Raw genomic sequence first — 23,452 nt, forward strand, 5'->3', positions numbered from 1 at the left:
TATGAGACCCTGCTTGGATTATTATTCTTTTGCAGTGGCCTAGATTGCTTTCTGCTGACAAGCAGGGCCAGGTTAATCCAATGCCGCTTTATAAGGCCCAATGACCTCTGGGAGAGGAGACTGTGGCCTGTCATTGCTTAGGGTAGTCACTTGTCCGCGCTGGGCAGTGTCAGGTTCAGAAAGGGCCCGTTGGAAAGGAGGAAAAAGAAAGAAGAAAGAAAGAAAGAAAGAAACGGAAAAAAGAGGAAAGTTTTACTTCTGCTGAATTCCAGAGCCGCCTGCAATCATGAATGGTACAGAAGGAGAAAACTTCTATGTGCCCATGTCCAACAAGACGGGAGTGGTAAGGAGTCCATTCGAATACTCCCAGTACTACTTGGCTGAGCCATGGATGTTTTCAGTGCTGACAGCCTATATGTTCTTCCTCATCATAACAGGTTTCCCTGTTAATTTCCTCACCCTATATGTCACCATTGAGAATAAGAAACTCCGGCAACCCCTTAACTACATCCTCCTCAACTTGGCTGTTGCTGATCTCTTCATGGTCTTTGGTGGATTTACTGTCACGCTGGTCACCTCAATGAATGGCTATTTTGTTTTCGGATCAACGGGCTGTAACTTCGAAGGTTTCTTTGCTACGCTTGGTGGTAAGTTCCAGATAAATTTCAAGTAAGGCCCATTGCTTGCTCCAGCTCTAGATGAAACTGTAAGGGCTGTGCCAACCAAACTCTGAACTCTGAGAGATGTTGCAGGAATTTTTGTTGTGGGGCTTTCCATGATAAATATTAACAAACTTCAGCTTAAGTTGTTGCAGTGTAATTTATTGCTCAAGGTACAAATCAGGAATTTTAGATGTGACTTGATTAGCTATTTAGAATATCTAGTGTACAATTTGCTCATTGTCCCAGGTAGAAATTTATCTTATGCCTATCACTTCAGGCACAATTTATATCCTCCCTAATACACACCTATTACAACGAATCCTTCTGAAGATTGATAAGGATAAAACAGTGTATAGCACTCAAGGCAAATAAACTCTTCACAGGAGAGACTAAACTCAGTACAATCTTAACACACAGCAGGACACAGCAGAGGATAATTGAAACAATGAATTACCCCCTTTAAAGTTGGGCATTCTGTCCTCAGCTTCATCCAAAATTTTGATATGATATTAATGGTCCAATAGAAAATTGGTTATAGAAAACAAAAATTTACAGACGAACTGACAAAACCCAAAGCAAATACAAACAGGTCAAGAAACATTTACCTGTGATATTTAAAGAAATGGAGATGGAAGAAATGAGAAATGCCATCAAAAATGGAATATCAAGAACAGCAAAATGAAAAGTAACACTAAAGAGCAAAAATGGAAATGGAAGAAATCTACTGCAGAACAAAAAACAATGATATCCAAAATCAACCCAAAGAGGCAGATCTCAAAATATAAGGACCCAAAGTAACAGCTTAACTAGAAAAATGTTACTAAGAGATACATGGAGAAATAATGATTTTATCACAATTTTCTCTAAAAGATGCAGAAGATTATGCTAAAAGCAGTGAACCATAAGGGGAAATAAGTGATCTAAGTGAATCTTACTAATTTAAAAGAACTGCATAGGAAGTCCAAAATGATTATATAAGTGGTGAATAGGAAATGAGCTACTGGGGAAAGAAAATTCTGAAGATCTGTACAATTTACAGAACACTTCTTGGAGGATAAAGAAGAACATTTTCATGATAGACTTAATAAATGAATTTGGTTAATATTTTTGTATAGTTGTTGCAGATGGGTGGGGAAACATCCTTTGACAGTAATGTAAATGTTATTTAGCATGTTGCCTGCCGCACAGTCTGTTTTAACCCTTATACGGTGGACAAATAACTACGAGTAGACACCTTATTAGTACAACCAATATTTATTTAAACCCACACAATTAATAATCACCCACCTGACCAACAATAAGTTATCTTACAGAAAATACTAGAATTCAAGTCCAATACAAGACCTTGACTTAACTTTGCGTGACTGACAAGTACCCAAACAGATATTGTCCTTTATCTGTGCGTCGGTCTCGGTAGTCGCCTGCGTAGTCTGGTCCTTTGGTCTGGTCTGGCATTCTGGCTCTGGTCTTTCTTCCTTCCTTGTTGGGTGTGGTGGCTGTCCTCTTGCTGGCGATAGTCACCATTGTTGTAGCTCGTTTGTGTGGTCAGAGAAAGAGATTCTTGGTTGTGCAACACTATTTATACCCCGTTTGGTTTCACACCCCTTTTGACCATTGTCAATCAATTGATCAGGACTTGATCACCCTGATCGATAAGAATCCAATCAGGTGCTACCACACCAATCTCTGGATGTGTCCCCAGCGGCCATGCCTGTGGGTGCTGGGGACACATAGGTCACATACCTCCCTCCTAAATAAGGGTTCACGGTGCCCTTATGTCTGGTACACGACCCAGTGTGACCAGAAAGTCTCTTTCATGCTGGGGATGAAACAAGCCAGTGTGACTATAAAGTCCCTTCCACCCTGGAGACGACCCATATCCTGTTTATTCACTTGTCAGGATTGCAGCCTGTTTGTCTCTGTCTTTAAACTGAAGTTTCTTGCCCAATTGTCCCAGAGTGCTTTACAAATCACTATTTTAGATGGCCCGTTTGACCACAAGCAAGATTTGTGAAGTTGAGCTAGTGTCTGGCGATTTGGCAAAGATGATAATGCCAATTTACAAAAAAAGAGCAAGGGCACATGCAACAATTAGAGAGTGATCATTTTCTCGAGTACAGCAGGAAAGTACCTATTTAGATACTGAAGAAGAGAATAGTAATGATACTGCTTGAGAACGAGTTAGATATAGATCAGACTGAAGTACAATAGATCCAACTATTTGTATTATGGCAGTATTTGTCGAAATGTATTAAGCATGAGAACTTCATAGCTTTTAAGGGTGGCCTTGAGTATGTATGGTATTCTGAAAAGCTTGTGAGATTGATAGAAACATAATAAATAAAGTAAATGTAAATTCTTGTTTTATTGCTGCCAAGTAATTAATTGATAAATAAATGAAGATGAGAATGGCTAGCATGTCAGGACTGCGGTATGCAAACAGTTATGTAAACTAAGTCATATAGAGTAAAAATTGAACATGTTGAAAATCAACCTTGATGTAAACGGAGCAGGATGCAAATTGAATTCATTGTAAGTTAATTTGATGTAAATTGAACTGGGTGTAAATTGATTTTAGTGTAAATCCAGCATGGTATAAATTGAAATTGATGTATAATTTAATGAGGTATAAGTTGAATGTGAAGTAAGCAAAAATGGGTATGAATTGAACTTGGTGTAAATTAAGTATGGCATGAAGCAAATTTGGTATAAACACAGCAGACTATAAATCAAATTTGGTATTTTTGAATTTGGTATAAATTGAGAGGGTGTAAATCAAATATGGAGTAAATTTAATTTTGTGTATAAAAAATTTAGATTAAATCAAGCAGAATATAGATAAGGTACAATTTGTAATTCGGTAAAAATGGAATTTTATGTAAATAGAATTTGATATGATTTAAATTTATTGTAAATGGAATTTGGAATAAATGGGATTTGGTGTAAATTGAGTTTGTTGTAAATAAAATTTCCTGTAATTCAAAACAGTCATTGAGCTTGTTGCTGATGATGTCATTGAACATATTGGAGATTATATCATTGACTTTATTGCAGATCACATCATTGAGTTTGTCAGTGACGATGTCAGTGAGCTTCTTGCTGATTTTCTCATTGCATTTATTGAAGATTGTGTCATTGAGATTGTTGCTGATGATGTCATTGAGTATGATGTTGTTTACCTCATTGAATCAATTGGAGATTATCTCAATGAGTTTGTTGTTGGTTATGTCATTGATCTAATTGGAGATTCTGTCTCTGAATATATCCTTGAGATTGTTGCTGATGATGTCATTGAGCATATTTTGATTATATCATTGAGTTTGTTCCTGGTTAGGTCATTGATTTCACTGCTGTTGATGACATTGATTTTGCTGCTGATTATGTCATTGAGTTCACTGCTGTTGATGACATTGATTTTGCTGCTGATTATGTCATTGAGTTCACTGCTGATGATGTCATTGACTTCACTGCTGATTATGTCATTGAGTTCACTGCTGATGATGTCATTGACTTCACTGCTGATTATGTCATTGAGTTCACTGCTGATGATGTCATTGAGTTCACTGCTGATGAGGTCATTAATTTCACTGCTGTTGATGACATTGATTTTGCTGCTGTTTATGCCATTGATTACACTGTTGATTATGTCATTGAGTTCACTGATGATGATGTCATTATGTTTCTAATGATGTCATTGTGACTTTTGCTAATTATGTCCGAGTTTGTTGCTAATGGTGCCATGGGGGATGGTGCTGCAAATGGCATTGTACTTGTTCAAATTGAAGTAATTGGCTTATTGATGTTTATATTATAAAGTTTGGGAAGAATTTTCATGTCCTGTCTACCAAGGAATTGCATTGGCGGTAATAACATTGACATGGTTGCTAATTCTGTCTTCGAAATTGGTCCTGATTATTTAATTGAGTTTATTGGAGATGATATCACTAAATTTGTTGCTAATGAGATTGTTGCTGATTATATCATTGCAATCGTTGTTGATTATATCATTGTGATTATTGCTGATAATATCATTGAGATTGTTGATTTTATCATTGAATTTATTGTGGATAATATCCCTGAGTTTGTTGCTGATTATATCATTGAGATAGTTGTTGATTATATCATTGAAATTGTTGCTGATTAAATCATTAAGTTTATTGGAGATAATGCCATTAAGTTTGTTAAAGATTAGGCCATTGAGATTGTTGCTGATTATAGAACATAGAACATAGAACACTACAGCACAAACAGGCCCTTCGGCCCACGAGTTGCGCTGATCACATCAACACCTACCAACCTACAGACCTATCTATAACCCTCAATCTCATTAAACCCCACATACTCATCCAGAAGTCTTTTAAAAGACCCCAGCGAGTTCGCCTCCACCACCACTGACGGCAGCCGATTCCATTCACTCACCACCCTCTGAGTGAAAAACTTACCTCTAACACCACTTCTGAACTTCCCTCCCTGCACCTTAAATCTGTGTCCTCTCGTAGCAACCATTTCAACCCGGGGAAATAGCCTCTGAGAGTCCACCCTATCTATTCCTCTCAACATTTTGTAAACTTCTATCAGGTCGCCTCTCAACCTTCGTCTCTCCAGGGAAAAGAGTCCCAGCTCCCTCAACCTAACTTCATAAGGCATGCCTCCCAGTCCAGGCAACATCCTTGTAAATCTCCTCTGTACCCTCTCAATAGCTTCTACATCTTTCCTATAGTGAGGCGACCAGAACTGCGCACAATACTCTAAATGAGGCCTGACAAGGGTCTTATAAAGTTGCAGCATTACCTCCCAACTCCTAAACTCAATCCCTCGATTAATGAAGGCCAGTACACCATACGCCTTCTTGACCTTCTTGATTATATCATTGAATTTATTGGAGATAATGTCATTGTGTATGTTGATGATTAGATCATTGAATTTGTTGCTGATTGTACATTGAGATTGTTGTTAATTATATCATTGAGATTGTTGCTAATTATATTATTGAGATTGTTGCTGATTACTTAATCACAATGATATAATAAGCAACAATTTCAATGATATAATCAGCGACAATCTGAATTGTTGCCGATTACATATTCAGTTTGTTGCTGATTTCTTTATTGAAATTGTTGCTGAATATATCATTAAGATTGTTGCTGATCACATCATTGAGATTGTGGCTGCTTATATAATTTAGTTTATTGGGGATATTAATGGAGATGATAACACTAATTTTGTTGTTGATTATATAATTGAATTTGTTGCTGATTATATCATTGAGATTGATGCTGATTATATCATTGAAATTGTTGCTGACTATATCGTTGAGTTTATTGGAGATAATGCCGTTAAGTTCGTTGAAGATTAGACCACTGAGGTTGTTGCTGATAATACCATTGAGTTTATTGGAGATAGTGTCATTGAGATTGGTGCTGATTATGTTATTGAGATTGTTGCTAATTACTTCATTGAGATTGTTTCTGAATATATCATTGAGATTGTTGCTGATTACATAATTGAGTGTTGCTGATTATATAATTGAGTTTATTGGAGATAATATCACTAAATTTGTTGCTAATTCTGTCCTTCAGATTCTTGCTGATTATAACATTGATTTTAATGGAAATGATATCACTGATTTTGTCACTGATTATATCATGAAGACTGTTAGAGATTATATCATTGTGTTTATTGACGACAGTATCATTGACTTTATTGCTGATTATATCATTGGGATTGTTGCTGATTATATCATTGAGATTGCTGCTGATTATATCATTGTTTTTATTGTTGATTACATCATTGGAATTGTTGCTGATTACACCATTGAGACTCTTGCTGAATATATCATTGATATTACTGCAGAAAATATCATTGAATTTGTTGTTGATTGTATCATTGGTATTATTGAAGATAATATCATTGAGATTGTTGCTGATTAAATCATTGTGACTTGCTGATTATATCATTGAGATTGTTGCTGATTATATCATTGAGATTGTTATTGATTATATCATTGAATTTGGTGCTTATTATATCATTGAGTTTTATGGAGATAATGCCATTGAGATTGTTGCTGACTATATTATGAGTTTGATGCTGATCATATCATTGAGATAATTGAGATTACTCCTGAATACGGCATTGAAATTGTTGCTGATTATGTCACTGAGATTGTTGCTGATTATATCATACTATCAGTAACAATCTCAATAATATAATGATAATGATATTATCAGTAACAATCTCAGTAATATAATCATTATATTATTGAGATTGTTGCTGATGATATCATTGAAATTGCTGCTGATTATGTCACATAATCAGCAACAATTCCAGTGACATAATCAGCAGCAATTTCAATGATATGATTAGCAATAAAGTCAATGATATTATCTCCATAAACACAATAATATAATCTCCAACGATCTTAAAGACATAATCAGCAGCAATCTCAATGTTATAATTAGCAATAAAATCAATGATCTTATCTCCAATAAACTCAATGATATAATCAGCAACAATCGCAATGATATAATCAGCAACAATCTCAATGATGGAATCAGCACCCTTTCAAACTCATAATCAGCAACAATCACAATAATATAATCAGCAACAATCTCAATGGTGGAATCAGCAACCCTTTCAAACACATAATCAGCAACAATCGCAATGATATAATCAGCAACAATTCCAAGCATTGTGATTGTTGCTGATTATGTGTTTGAAAGGGTTGCTGATTCCACCATTGAGATTGTTGCTGATTATATTATTGTGATTGTTGCTGATTATGAGTTTGAAAGGGTGCTGATTCCATCATTGAGATTGTTGCTGATTATATCATTGCGATTGTTGCTGATTATATCATTGAGTTTATTGGAGATAAGATCATTGATTTTATTGCTAATTATAACATTGAGATTGCTGCTGATTATGTCTTTAAGATTGTTGGAGATTATGTTATTGTGTTTATGGAGATAATATCATTGACTTTATTGCTAATCATATCATTGGGATTGTTGCTGATTACATCATTGAGACTGTTGCTGATCATATCATTGATATTACTGGAGAAAATACAATCAGCAATAAATTCAATGATATCATTGATATTATAGGAGATAACATCATTGAGAGTGTTGCTGATCATATCATTGAGTCCTTTGCTGATTTATTATTGGGATTGCTAATGATTATATTTTTGAGTTTGTTGTTGATTATATCATTGTGCTTTTTTGAAATAATGTCATTGATTTTGGTGATGATAATATTGAAATTGTTGCTGATTATATCATTGAGATTCCTATTGATTATGTCATTGAGATTGTTGCTGATTACATCACTGTGATTGTTGCTAATTATATCATTGAGTTTTTTGGAGATAATGTCATTGAGATTGTGTTTGATTACTTCATTCAGATTGTTGCTGACTATATCATTGAGATTGTTGCTGATTATATTGTTGAGTTTGTTGTTCATTATATTACTGAGATTGTCGCTGATTATTTTGTTGAAATTGTTGCTGATTATTTCATTGTGTTTGTTGATGAATATATTATTGAGACTATTTGTTGATTATATCATTGGGATTGTTGCTGATTCAAATATTGAACTTTTTGGAAATAATGTCAATGATTTTATTGATTATCTACAACAATTTCAATGAGATTACAATGTCAGTGAGATTGTTGGAAATAATGTCATTGAGATTACTGAGACTATATCATGGAGATTGTTGCTGATTACATCATTGAAATTATTGCTGATTATATCATTGAGATTGGTGCTGATTATAACATTGAGATTGGTGCTTATTATATCATTGAGATTGTTGTTATATCACTAAGGTTTTTGGAGATAATGTCATTGCGATTGTTGCTGATTATATCATTGAGTTTATTGCTGATTATATCATTGAGATTGTTGCTGATTCTTTCATTGAACATTTTGGATGATTTTGTTGATTGTAATATCATTGAGATTGTTGGAAATATCATTGAGATTGTTGCTCATTATATAATAGAGATTGTTGCTGATTATATCGTTGAGTTTCTGATTATATCATTGCAATTGTTGCTGATTATATCATTGAGGTTATTGTTATTATGTTATTAGGATTGTTGATGATTATATCATTGAGATTGTTGTTGATTATATCATTGATATTGTTACTGATTATATCATTGTGATTGTTGCTGATAATATCAATGACATTGTTGCTGATTATATCACTGAGATTGTTGTTAGTTGATTATATCATTGTATTTGTTGGTCTTAATATCACTGCAACTGTTGCTGGTTATATCATTGAGATTGTTGCTGATTATATCATTGTGATTGTTGCTGATCATATAATTGCAACTGTTGCTGATTATATCATTGAGATTGATAGAATCAACAACATTGAGTTTGTTGCTCATTATATCATTGCGATTGTTGCTGATCATAATGATATAATCAGTAACAATCTCAATGACGTGTATTGGAGATAATACCATTTAGATTGTTAGGGATTATATCATTGAGACTGTTGTTGATTATATCATTGAGGTGGTTGCTGATTATATCATTGACTTTGTTGCTCACTATATTACTGAGATTTTTGAAGATAATGACATTATCTTCAATGACATTGTTTGATGCTTTGGAGAGGGTGCAGAGGAGGTTTACCAGGATGTTGCCTGGTATGGAGGGGAGGTCCTATGAGGAGAGACTGAGGGATTTGAGGTAGTTTTCGTTAGAAAGAAGGCGGCTACGAGGGGACCTTATTGAAACATATAAGATGATTAGAGGTTTAGATAGGGTGGACAATGATAGCCTTTTTCCTCGGATGGAGAAAGCTAGCACGAGGGGGCATAGCTTTAAATTAAGGGGTGGTAGTTATAGGACGGATGTCAGGGGTAGGTTCTTTACCCAGAGGGTGGTGAGGGATTGGAATGCCCTGCCTGCTGCAGTTGTAAATGCGCCTAGTTTGGGGGCATTTAAGAGATCCGTGGATAGGTTTATGGATGGTAAGGGTTTGGTTTAGGTTAGAGGGTCATTGTTTTTTAACTGGTCGGTGCAACATCGTGGGCCGAAGGGCCTGTTCTGCGCTGTAATGTTCTATGTTCTATATGTTCTATATGATGCTGTTTGCTTTATTGAGATCATTGCTGATTACTTCATTGGGATTATTGCTGATCATATCATTGGGATTGTAGCTGATCATATCATTGAGATTATTGTTGATTTTGTCATTAGGGTTGTTGATGATTATATTATTGTGATTGTTGCTGATTATATCACTGAGATTGTTGTTGATTATATCATTGTGTTTCAATGATATTAAGACCAACAAACACAATGATATAATCAACAACAATCTCAGTGACATATCAGCAACAATCTCAATGATATTAAGACCAACAGATTGTTGCTGATTATATCATTGAGATTGTTGTTGATTATATCATTGAGTTTGTTGCTCACTATATCACTGCGATTTTTGGAGATAATGTCATTGCTGATTACTTCATTGAGATTGTTGCTGATTGTATCATTGGGATTATTGATGATCATATCATTGCAATTGTTGCTGATTATATCATTGAGATTATTGTTGATTATGTCATTAGGATTGTTGATGATTATATCATTGGGATTGTTGCTGATTATATCATTGAGATTGTTGCTGATTATATCACTGAGATTGTTGTTGATTATATCATTGTGTTTGTTGGTCTTAATATCATTGAGATTGTTGCTGATTATATCATTGAGATTGTTGTTGATTATACATTATGTCTGTTGGTCTTAATATCATTGTGATTGTTGCTGATTATATCATTGAGATTGTTGCTGATTATATCATTGCAATTGCTACTGATTATATCATTGAGATTTTTATTGATTCTATCATTGAGTTTGTTGCTCATTATATTGAGATTGTTGCTGATTATATCATTGTTTGTTGCTGATTATGTCATTGAGATTGTTGCTGATTATATCATTGAATTTGTTGCTGATTGTATCACTGAGTTTGTTGCTGATTATATAATTGAGTTCATTGGAGAAAATATAATTGAAATTGTTGCTGATTATATCAATGAGATTGTTGCTGATTACATTATTGAGTTTATTGGAGATAATATCAATGAATTTATTGCTGATTATATCATTGAGATTATTGCTGATTTATATCATTGAGTTTGATATTGATTGTATCATGGTTGCTGATTATATAATTGAGTTCATTGGAAATTGTACTTATTATATCATTAAGTTTATTGGCGATAATATCATTGGCATTGTGGCTGATTATATAATCAAGATTGTTTCTGGAGATAAAATCATTGAGTTTGTTGCTGATTATACAATTGAGTTCATTGAAGATAATATAATTGAAATTTTTGTTGATTATATCAATGGCATTGTTGTTGATTATATCATTGCATTTATTGGAGATAATATCAATGAGTTTATTGCTGATTATATCATTGAGATTATTGCTGATTTATATCATTGAGTTTGATATTGATTGTATCATGGTTGCTGATTATATAATTGAGTTCATTGGAGATAATATAATTGAAAATGTTGCTGATTATCTCAATGGGATTATTGCTGATTATGTCATTGAGATTGTTGCTGATTACGTCATTGAGATTGTTGTTGATTACATAATTGAGTTTATTGGAGATAATACTGAGATTGTTGCTGATTAGATCATTAAGTTTCTTTCTGATTACATTATTGAGTTTACTGGAGGTAATATCATTGAGTTTGTTGCTGATTATATCATTGAGATTTGTGCTGATTATGTAATTGAGTTTGTTTGATATAATATCATTGCGATTGTTGCTGGTTATATTGTTAAGTTTATGGCGGTAATATTAATGAAATTGTTGCTGATTGTATCATTGATATTATTGGAGATATTATCATTGAAATTGTTGCTGATTGTGTCAGTAAGTATATTGGAGGTCAATCCCAATGATATTACCAATGATATTGAGTTAATTATACAATCAGCAATAAACTCAATGATATAATCAGTAACAAACTCAATCAAATAAAGAACAAAAAGTGCAATGACATAATCAGCTAAAATCAATATCATTGAGATTTTAGCTGATTATGTCATTGCACTTTTTGTTCATTACCTCCAACAGCTCAATGATATAATCAGCAAAAAAACTCAGTAATATAATCACCAGTAAACCCAGTTACAGTATCAGCAAAAACACTCAATTATACATTCAGCAATAGAGTGTTTTTGCTGATATTGTAACTGGGTTTACTGGTGATTATATTACTGAATTTTCTGCTGATTGCTGGAAATATTATGATATGATGTTGAGGTGATGATGTCATTGTGCTTTTGGGTTAGTGTTTGGGGTGATGATGTAATCATGTTTTTATATTGTTTTGATGGTATGATATCTGGGTGATGATGTGATTGTGTATTTGGGTTAGTGTTGTGGTGATGGTGTCACTGTGTTTTGATATAGTGTCAGGGTTGATGATGTCATTGACATCCTCACCCCAATACCATACAAAAACACAATGACATCATCACCTCAACACCATACAAAACACACAATGACATCATCACTCCAACATCATATCAAAAACACAATGACATCCTCACCCCAATACCATACAAAAATACATTGTGTTTTTGATATGAAGTTGGAGTGATGATGTCATTGTGTGTTTTGTATGGTGTTGAGGTGATGATGTCATTGTGTTTTTGGGTTAGTGTTAGGGTGATGATGTCATTGTGTTCTTATTATGGTACGGGGGTGATGATGTCATTGTGTTTTTGGCGTGGTGTTGGGGTGGTGATGTCATTGTGTTTTTGGTATGGTGTTGGGGTGATGATGCCATTGTGTTTGGTGTGGTGTTGGGGTGGTGATGTCATTGAGTTTTTGATAAGGTGTTGGGGTGGTGATGTCATTGAGTTTTTGGTATGATGTTGGGGTGATGATGCCATTGTGTTTGCTGTGGTGTTGGGGTGGTGATGTCATTAAGTTTTTGATAAGGTGTTGGGGTGGTGATGTCATTGAGTTTTTGGTATGGTGTTGGGGTGATGATGTCATTGTGTTTTTGGTATGGTGTTGGGGTGGTGATGTCATTGACTTTTTGATATGGTGTTGGGGTGATGATGTCATTGAGTTTTTGAAAAGGTGTTGGGGTGATGATGTCATTGTGTTTTTGATATGATGTTGGGGTGATGATGTTGTTGAGTTTGTGATAAGTTGTTGGGGTGATGATGTCATTGTGTTTTTGGTATGGTGTTGGGGTGATGATGTCATTGTGTTTTTGGTATGGTGTTGGGGTGATGATGTCATTGTGTTTTTGATATGGTGTTGGGGTGATGATGTCATTGTGTTTTTGATATGGTGTTGGGGTGATGATGTCATTGTGTTTTTGATATGGTGTTTGGGTGATGATGTCATTGTGTTTTTGATATGGTGTTTGGGTGATGATGTTGTTGAGTTTTTGATAAGGTGTTGGGGTGATGATGTCATTGTGTTTTTGATATGATGTTGGGGTGATGATGTTGTTGAGTTTGTGATAAGTTGTTGGGGTGATGTCATTGTGTTTTTGGTATGGTGTTGGGGTGATGATGTCATTGTGTTTTTGATATGGTGTTGGGGTGATGATGTCATTGTGTTTTTGATATGGTGTTGGGGTGATGATGTCATTGTGTTTTTGATATGGTGTTTGGGTGATGATGTCATTGTGTTTTTGATATGGTGTTTGGGTGATGATGTTGTTGAGTTTTTGATAAGGTGTTGGGGTGATGATGTCATTGTGTTTTTGATATGATGTTGGGGTGATGATGTTGTTGAGTTTGTGATAAGTTGTTGGGGTGATGTCATTGTGTTTTTGGTATGGTGTTGGGGTGATGATGTCATTGTGTTTTTGGTATGGTGTTGGGGTGATGATGTCATTGTGTTTTTGGTATGGTGTTGGGGTTATGATGTCATTGTGTTTTTGGTATGGTGTTGGGGTGATGATGCCATTGTGTTTTTGGTATGGTGTTGGGGTGATGATGTCATTGTGTTTTTGGTATGGTGTTGGGGTGGTGATGTCATTGTGTTTTTGGTATGGTGTTGGGGTGGTGATGTCATTGTGTTTTTGGTGTAATGTTAGGGTGATGATATCATTGTGTTTTTGGTGTGGGGTTGGGGTGATGATATCATTGTGTTTTTGGTATGGTGTTGGGGTGGTGATGTCATTGTGTTTTTGGTGTAATGTTAGGGTGATGATATCATTGTGTTTTTGGTGTGGGGTTGGGGTGATGATGACTTTGTGTTTTTGATATGGTGTTTGGGTGATGATGTTGTTGAGTTTTTGATAAGGTGTTGGGGTGATAATGTCATTGTGTTTTTGGTGTAATGTTAGGGTGATGATGTCATTGTGTTTTTGATATGGTGTTTGGGTGATGATGTCATTGTGTTTTTGGTGTAATGTTAGGGTGATGATATCATTGTGTTTTTGGTGTGGGGTTGGGGTGATGATGTCATTGTGTTTTTGGTGTAATGTTAGGGTGATGATATCATTGTGTTTTTGGTGTGGGGTTGGGGTGATGATGTCATTGTGTTTTTGATATGGTGTTTGGGTGATGATGTCATTGTGTTTTTGGTGTAATGTTAGGGTGATGATATCATTGTGTTTTTGGTGTAATGTTAGGGTGATGATGTCATTGTGTTTTTGGTGTGGGGTTGGGGTGATGATGTCATTGTGTTTTTGATATGGTTTGGGTGATGATGTCATTGTGTTTTTGGTGTAATGTTAGGGTGATGATATCATTGTGTTTTTGGTGTAATGTTAGGGTGATGATGTCATTGTGTTTTTGGTGTAATGTTAGGGTGATGATGTCATTGTGTTTTTGGTGTAATGTTTGGGTGATGATGTCATTGTATTTTTGGTGTCATGTTAGGGTGATGATGTCATTGTGTTTTTGATATGGTGTTTGGGTGATGATGTCATTGTGTTTTTGGTATGGTGTTGGGGTGGTGATGCCATTGTGTTTTTGGTGTAATGTTGGGGTGATGATGCCATTGTGTTTTTCATGTGGTGTTAGGGCTGATGATTTTATTTTGCTATTTTTTACATTTCTTCGTTCTTTTCAGACTTTGTTAGTGTTGTCTTTTTTATTCTAACAGCTTTTGTAGTTCCTTTACTGGGACTAATAACTTTTCTTCTCCACTTTTCTCCCTCAGGTGAAGTTGCTTTATGGAGCCTTGTGGTTCTTGCTATTGAACGATATGTGGTTGTTTGTAAACCCATGAGCAACTTCCGCTTTGGCAGTCAGCATGCCATTATGGGCGTTGGTTTCACATGGATAATGGCTCTGGCCTGTGCCCTTCCCCCACTTCTTGGATGGTCCAGGTAATCACATTTGTAATACATTGCACCCCACTGCTTCTGTCATCCAAAGTCCAAATAAGCCAAAATCCTGGTTCCCAAATCTACTGGTTACATCCTTGAGGAATTCCAATGGAATCATAGAATAATAGAATCATTACAGTTCAGAAGAAGGCCATTTGGTCAATCGAGTCTGCACAGACCACATGGGGAGAACGTGCAAACTCCACACAGCCACCCAAGGCTGGAATTGAACCTGGGTTCCTGGCACTATGAGGAAGCTGTGCTAACCACTGCCACCATGCTGCCTTTAGATTTGTCAAATATGAATTCATGTTCATAAATCCATGCTGCCTCTCTCCGATCCTGCCATTATTTTCCAAGTGCTCTGCTATTAAATCTTTTACAATGTACCCTAGCATTTTCTCCACTACCAACATCAGGTTTACTGGACTATAATTCTTTGTTTGCTCTCTACCTCCCCTTTTAAATAGTGGGGCCATATTATCTACCCTCTAATCTGTAGGAATTGTTCCAGAGTCTATAGATTCTTGGAAGATGAACATCAATGCATCCATTATTGGGATGTCGAAAACGGTGAAGAAGTCAAAGGGTATGTTTGCCTTCATGGTGGGAGGATTCGAGCACAAGAGCAAGGATACCTTGCTGCAGTTACACAGACCTTGGTGAGATGGCATTTGGATGTCACTATCTCAGATAGGATGTCCTTGCTCTAGAGGGAGTGCAGCAAAGGTTTACCAGACTGATTCCTGGGATGGCAGGACTCATGTGTGAGGAGAGATTGAGTTGTTTAGGATTACATAAGAACATAAGAACATAAGAAATAGGAGCAGGAGTAGGCCATCTAGCCCTTCGAGCCTGCCCCGCCATTCAATAAGATCATGGCTGATCTGAAGTGGATCAGTTCCACTTTCCCGCCCTCTCCCCATAACCCTTAATCCCCTCTCTTATCAAGAACCCATCAACCCGCTTCTTAAAAATATTTAGCGAGGCAGCCTCCACCACTTCAACGGGCAGAGAATTCCAGAGATTCACCACCCTTTGAGTGAAGAAGTTCCTCCTCAACTCCGTTCTAAACCGCCCCCCTTTATCTTGAGGCTGTGCCCCCTAGTCCTACTGTCTTTTTTGAGCGGGAAGAGTCTCTCCACCTCTATCCTATCCATCCCATTCATCATCTTATACGTCTCAATGAGATCTCCCCTCATTCTTCTAAACTCTAACGAGTACAAGCCTAGTTTATTCAGCCTCTCCTCATAGCTCAATCCCCTCAACTCCGGTATCAGCCTAGTAAACCTCCTCTGCACTCCCTCCAGGGCCAAAATATCCTTGCGCAGGTGCGGCGCCCAAAACTGCACACAGTACTCCAGCTGCGGCCTCACCAATGCCCTATACAGCTGCAGCACATTTGCTGGCGTTTAGAAGAATGAGGGGGAAACCTCATAGCAACCTGTAAAAATCTGACGGCACTCGATAGGGTAGATGCAAGAATGGTGGAGGAGTCCAGAACCAGGAGTCACAGTCTGAAGATACAGGGTAGACAGTTTAGGACTGATACGAGGAAGAATTGCTTCACTCAGAGAGTGGTGAGCCTGTGGCATTCTCTACCACAGAAAGCAATTGTGGCCAAAACATTATGTACTTTCAAGAAGGAGTTAGATATAGCACTTGGGGATAAAGGGATCAAAGGATATGGGAAGAAAGCAGGATGAGATTACTGAGTTAGATGATCAGCCATGAATGACAGAAGAGGATTAAAGGGCCGAATGGCATCCTCCTGCCCCTATTTTCTATGTTTCTATGCTCTGTGATATTAACATTTCAACATCTTCACACTGTCACAAGAATATAGTCTCACTTAAATCCCTGGGCTGAAATTAATAGCCTGTATAAATCTGATACTATCAAGTGAAATGGATGAAAAAGGAGGAGTAAAGCAGAGACAAACAGATTTGTTTTAACACAGAATTCTCTCCAAAACATTTTAAGTGTCTCCACTTGGAAAACGGATTAGATTCCTGTTGGGAGGACAGGTATGATTCATTATTTCATCACACTTAGAAATTCTTTTGGTCTTTGGAGAGATTCTCACTGATTTCTCCCACACTTTGATTTGTTTTTGGAGTGGGGCCTAAATGTGCTGGCAAGGCTATTTTTAAAATGTGAAAACCCTGCGGACCCTTCCTAATCATAGAATCACGGGATGCCTACAATTCAGAAGGAGGCCATTTGGCCCACTGAGCCTGCACCGACCCAGTTCCTACCCCATAACACCACCTATTTACCCTGCTGGTCCCCTGATACTAAGGGGTAATTTATCATGGTCAATCAACTTAACCCACACATCTTTGGATTGTGGGAGGAAACTGGAGCGCCCAGAGGAAACCCACTCAGACACGGGAAGAATGTGCAAACTCCATAGTCACCCAAGGGCATAATTGAAACCGGGTCCCTGGTGCTGTGAGACAGCAGTGCTCACTATTGTGCCACTGTTCTAATTGACAGTGAAGACCTACATACCCCAATCACTGGCATCAGACCCTCTCCCCCTCTCCCACCCTGAAGTGAATGACACCTCATTGTGGGATCACCAAAGGTGCCCCTTTTCTGGCCCCCATATCCTGCTGCCTTTCATGCCCTCCCCATGTTTCCCCCACCACCCACTCCCCAATTTTCAATGCAGAAATGCTAGAGGACAGAGGGTCTTGTATGAAGGAGGAACTGAAGAAAATCTTTATTAGTCAGGAAATTGTATTGGGGAAATTGCTGGGATTAAAACCCAGATTAAATCTATAGGGCTTGTATCCCAGAGCATTCAAGGAAGTGGCCCTGGAAATAGTGGACACATTGGTGATCATTTTCCAGCATTCTATAGTTCTAGTGGATTGGAGGATAGATAATGTAATCCCACTTTTTAAAAAAAGAGAGAGAGAGAAAACTGGGAATTAGAGTCCTGTTAACCTGACATCAGTGGGAGGGAAATCCTGGAGTCAATTATGAAGGATATAATAATTGAGCATTTGAAAAGCGGTGTCAGGATCAGTCCAAGTCAACATGGATTCACTAAAAGGAAATCAAGCTTGATAAATCTTCTGGATTTTTTTTGAGAATTTGACTAGTGGAGTGGAGAAGGATGAACCAGTGGATGTTGTATATCTGGACTTTCAAAAGGCCTTTGACAAAGTCCCACACAAAAGATTGGTGAGAAAAATTAAAGCTGATGGTATTGGGGATAATGCATTGATGTGGATAGAGAACTGATTGGCAGATAGGAAACAGAGAGTGGGAATAAATGGATCCTTTTCAGAGTGGCAGGTCGTGACTAATGGGGTACCACAAGGTTCAGTGCTCAGACCCCAGCTATTCACAATATACATTAATGCTTTGGGCAAAGGAATTGAATGCAATGTTACCAACTTTGCAGACAATACTAAACTGGGTGGCAGTGTGTGTAGTGAGGAGGCTGCAGGGTTACATGGATAGATTGGCTGAATGGGCAAATACTTGGCAATACAATGTGGATACATGTGAGATTATCCACTTACGTGCTCAAGTCGGCAGTGTGGAAATGTAATGGCATGCTGGCCTTCTAGCAAGAGGCTTTGATTATATGAGTCAGGATGTTTTGCTGCAGTTATATAGGGCCTTGGTATTTGGAACTAGCTGGGAGTGTACCATGGTCAGCATGAATTGGCTGAGCCAAAGGACCTGTTTCTGTGCTGAATCCTCCATGACTGTAAAGGTGGGATTTTCCCACCATGCTAGTCCCAAACTGGAAAACCCTACCTAAGATCAGTGGACCTTTGCATGGTCTGTCCTCTGCCCGCTATGATACACCTTGAGTATTGTGTGTAGTTTTGGTCTCCTTGTCTGAGGAAAGTCATTCTTATTATTGAGGGAGTCCAGCGAAGATTCACCAGACTGATTCCTGGAATGGCAGGACTGATATATGAAGAGATACTGGGTTGATTGGGCTTGTACTCAATGGAATTTAGAAGAATGAGAGGGGATCTCATAGAAACATATGAAATCCTGATAGGCCTGAACAGCTAGATGTGGGAAGAATGTTCTTGATGTTGGGAAGTGCAGAACTAGAGGTCACAGTCTAAGAATAAGGGGGAAGACATTCAGGACTGAGCTAAGAAAGAACTTCTTCACTCAGAGAGTTGTGTATCTGTGGAAATAGTTTGTTAAATATGTTCAAGGGGGAGCTGGGCGTGGCCTTTGTGGCTAAAGGGATCAAGAGATATGGAGAGAAAGTGGAAGTGAGCTACTGAAAGTGCATGATCAGCCGTGATCATTTATGATGGTGCAGGTTCAAACGGCCAAATGGCCTACCTCCTGCACCTATTTCTATGTGATCCTCCAGGCAACCTGGCATTGCCTTGCAGTGGCAACCTGGCAGCTCCAACCTGGCAATACCTGGCAACTTGGCACCCTAGCATTACTACAAGGGATACACTTCAAATGTAATTGGCTGCAGGACATCCTGAGAGCGTGACTGTCTCCATATCAACACATGTCCTGTGGCGGTTCGGTGAGGCTGACAGGGGGCTGGTGTTGGGGCAGACTGGGATTTTGGCCTCACTGGATAGTTCTGGTAGTGGGCCACAGCCTCCAAGCTGAAATGGGGGGGCTTCGCAATTGCCCGCCCGTCACTGCAGCATTCTCAGCTGGCAGTGGGTTAGAATTGCACCACATCTCCCATCTAGGCCATCACCACTTTAATTTTGAATTAGATACCAGGAAGTGAATGCAAAACCACAAGAGTGCAGCACTTGCTGGTTTTCCATATCAGGAATGGCACACCATAGTTAAAATTCCACCCCGGCTTCTTTTATTCTAATAACTTGCCATGTCTTTACCTTTGCAGGTATATTCCTGAGGGATTGCAGTGCTCGTGTGGAGTTGATTACTACACCCCGAAACCTGAAATAAATAATGAGTCCTTCGTCATCTACATGTTTGTTGTACATTTCACGATCCCTCTAACTGTTATATTCTTTTGCTACGGTCGCCTGGTCTGCACAGTGAAAGAGGTAATTTCAAAGTTCCTTCTACGAAAGCAAAATACTGCAGAAGCTGCTCCTCAAAAATGACAATAGAAAATACTGAAAATACCCATCAGTTCTGGCAACATCTCTCGGTCAACGAGCTTTCATCAGAACTGGGGAAAGTTTGAAAAGATGGGAAGTAGATCAGATGGGGGAGGGCGTTAAATAACAGAAAGGAAGGTCAGTGATCGGACAGAAAACGAGAGGTATTGACTAGCACAAGAGTCAGTTGTTCAGGGGAAATGGGAGTGTGAATGGGACAAATAAAGACATAAAAGATGTGGCTGAAGATGTTGTGAGTAGCAGAATAATGAATGATAACCACCTGAAAACATTAACAAGATAAAGACCAAAACATATAAAGAAAAGGAAACAAAATAGGGGCAAATATTATGGTCTAAAATTGTTGAACTCAGTGTTGAGTCCTGAAGGCTATAAAATGCCTGATTTTCTTTGTCCTTTGAAGGGTAGGGGGTTTTAGTTCAGTCAGGCAGCATGGTCAGTGCAGGCTTGGAGGGCTGAAGGGCCGGTTCCTGTGCTGTAATTTTCTTTGTTGTTTGTTCTTGAAAAACTGCATATCTTGCTAAGTACTTCGAGTCATGGGGGAATTTTCCTGTCCCACCCGCCCCAGGAATCATAGCAGGCGGGGCGGGGGGGGGGAGCAGACCATGCAAAGGTCCACTTACCTCAGGTGTGATTTTTCCAGTTTTGGAGCGAGTGTGATGGGAAAATCCTGCCTATACAGTCATGGAGGAATACAGCACGGAAACAGGCCCTTTGCCCCAATCAGTCCATGCTAACCATGGTACACTCTCAGCTAGTCTCAACTGCCCATATTTGGCCCATATCTCTCTAATCTCTTCCCATTCATGTACTTATCCAAATGCTTTTTAAATGTTGTTATTGTATCTGCCTCAACCACTTTCTCTGGCAGCTCATTCCATATACACCCCATCTTCTGCATGAAGGGGTTGACCCTCAGATCCCTTTAAATCTTTCCCCTTTCACCTTAAACCGATGCCCGCTACTTTTCAATTCCCTTTCCCTGGAAAAAGACAATGTGCTTTCATCCTAACTACGCCCCTTATGATTTTATACACCTCAATAAGGTCACTCCATGTTCTCCTACGTTCCAAGTAATAAAACCTGGCCAACCTCTCCCTATAACTCAGGCCCACTAGTCCTGGAAACATCCTTGTAAATCTCCTTTGCACTCTTTCCAGTTTATCAATGTCTTTCCTATAACAATGTGACCAAAACTGTAAGCAATACTCCAAGTGTGGCCTCACCATCGATTTATACAACTGTAACATAGGTTGAAATATTACAAGATTTCTTCCAAGTGTCGGGTGGGTGTGAAACTGCGAGGGTTCCAGATCCGATATTTTGGGTGAGTTTTCAGGCACTCTGTCTGCAGAACTTTGGACCAGTCTGTTTCTGGCCAGAGAGGTTGTAGTTGGGACTTCATGCACCCAGCAGCCTGTAGAGGGAGGTATTGTGCAGACCTCTGATGTTGCACATTCACATGAACAGTAGCAGTGGTCTGACAGACACAGAGAGAGCTGGCAGCACCCTACTACTGCAAGCAGTCTCAAGAACTGACCCTCCCTCCCTCTGCAATCGTGAGTGCACTGATTGTGGACCCCCTCCCCTCCCACTGATCGCAGCCCTGCCTCCCTCCCCCACTGATCGCGACCCTGCCGATTGGATGCAGAGTGTTAGCGGCCCCCCCACCACAGGCCACTCTCCCATCAACCCTCTCCACAGATCCCACCCCATTGACCCTGTCACACACTGACCCCATCCCAGTGGGCATTGCCCAAATGTCAGACTGGCACTGACTGTCTAGCACTGCCCAAGGGGCACCCCGGCCTTGCCCTGGGCCTCCCTGGGGAGCCTCAATAGCCTCTGATTCAACTGGCGACGCCAACATGACTGTTCCCCGTTCATGGGGAGTCGGTGTTTTCCTCGCCAGAGAGAACCTGTCATGACAAGGCCATGAAAACAAGCAGCCCACATGATTGAAAGCAGAGCTTGCGAAAGACACGGAAATCAATATTTAAATACATTTATATAAATTAACCAGCCTCTTGCCCATTTCCAGCGAGAGGCTGACCACACTGGAAATCTGGGGGTCGTAAAATCACACTGGTCATGAAAGCCGGTCCAATCACGCTAGCTGGTTTACACCCGATTTTATGGCATTTTCCCACTGCAAAGCGTGTGTAAAGCAGCTGTAAAATCCTGCCCAGAATGTCCCAACTCTAAACTCAATGCCTGGACTGATGATGTGGAGAAGTCGATGTTAGACTGGGATAAGCACAGTAAGAAGTCTCACAACACCAGGTTGAAGTCCAACAAGTTTGTTTGGTATCAACTCATGATTAACCTGGTGTTGTGAGACTTCTTGCTGGACTGATGAAGGTCAGTGTGCTAAATGCCTTTTTCACCACCCTGGCTACCTATGAAGTCACTTTCAATGAACTACATTCTTGTACTTCTTGGTTCCTTTGTTCCTCAACATTGCCCAGGATCCTACCATTCACTGTATTAATCTTACCCTGCCAATCCTCGGCCCACTTCCCTAACTGATCAAAATCCCTTTGTAATTTTTGATAACATTTCTGTATCAAGGATGCCTCCAATTTAGTATCATCTGCAAACTTACTAAACATGTCTTGTACATTCACATCCAAATAATTTACATAAATAATGAATAACAAGGGCCCCAACACTGACCCCTGAGACACAACACTAGTCATAACCCTTCAGTCTGAGAAACAACCATTGACCATCACCCTCTGCTTCCTCCCATTGCATCAATTTTGAATCCAATTCATTAGCTCTCCCTGAATCCCATGCAACCTAACCTTCCAGACTAGCTTGCCATATGGGACAAAGAACAAAGCAGAAGAAGAAGAAGAACAAAGAACAGTACAGCACAGGAACAGGCCCTTCGGCCCTCCAAGCCTGCACAAATCATGATGCCTGCCTAAACTTAAACTGTATGCACTTACGGAGTCCATTTCCTTCCATTCCCATCCTTTTCATGTATTCGTCTAGGTGCCCCTTAAATGCCACTACCGTACCTGCTCACCACCTCCTCAGGCAGCGCGTTTCAGACATTCAAACATAATGTAAAAAACTTAGCTCGCACATTTCCTCTAAACTTTTCCCCATGCACCTTAAACCTACGTCCCGTAGTACTTGACTTTTCTACCCTAGGGAAGAGCATCTGAGTATCCACTCTGTCCATGCCACTCATAATCTTATAAACTTCTATCAGGTTGCCCTTCAACTTCCATCGTTCTAGTGAGAACAAACCGAGTTGGTCCAACCTTTCCTCATAACTAATACCCTCCAGACCAGGCA

General features: G+C 38.7%; 1 protein-coding gene across 1 annotated transcript in view; it reads left to right on the forward strand.

Moving 5' to 3' along the window:
• The first annotated feature begins 105 nt into the window (after positions 1-105).
• Positions 106-23,452, forward strand: part of LOC145340354 (rhodopsin) — a 34,843-nt gene continuing 11,496 nt past the window's right edge. Inside the window, exons 1-3 of the mRNA XM_080184813.1 lie at positions 106-647; positions 14,864-15,032; positions 19,900-20,065. Of these exons, the coding sequence (XP_080040939.1) occupies positions 287-647; positions 14,864-15,032; positions 19,900-20,065 (696 nt within the window). The 5' untranslated portion in view covers positions 106-286. The remainder of the gene's footprint in view (positions 648-14,863; positions 15,033-19,899; positions 20,066-23,452) is intronic.

The sequence above is a fragment of the Carcharhinus amblyrhynchos genome, chromosome 3 (genome assembly GCF_965287045.1).
Source record: "Carcharhinus amblyrhynchos chromosome 3, sCarAmb.v2.hapA, whole genome shotgun sequence".
NCBI lineage: Eukaryota > Metazoa > Chordata > Chondrichthyes > Carcharhiniformes > Carcharhinidae > Carcharhinus > Carcharhinus amblyrhynchos.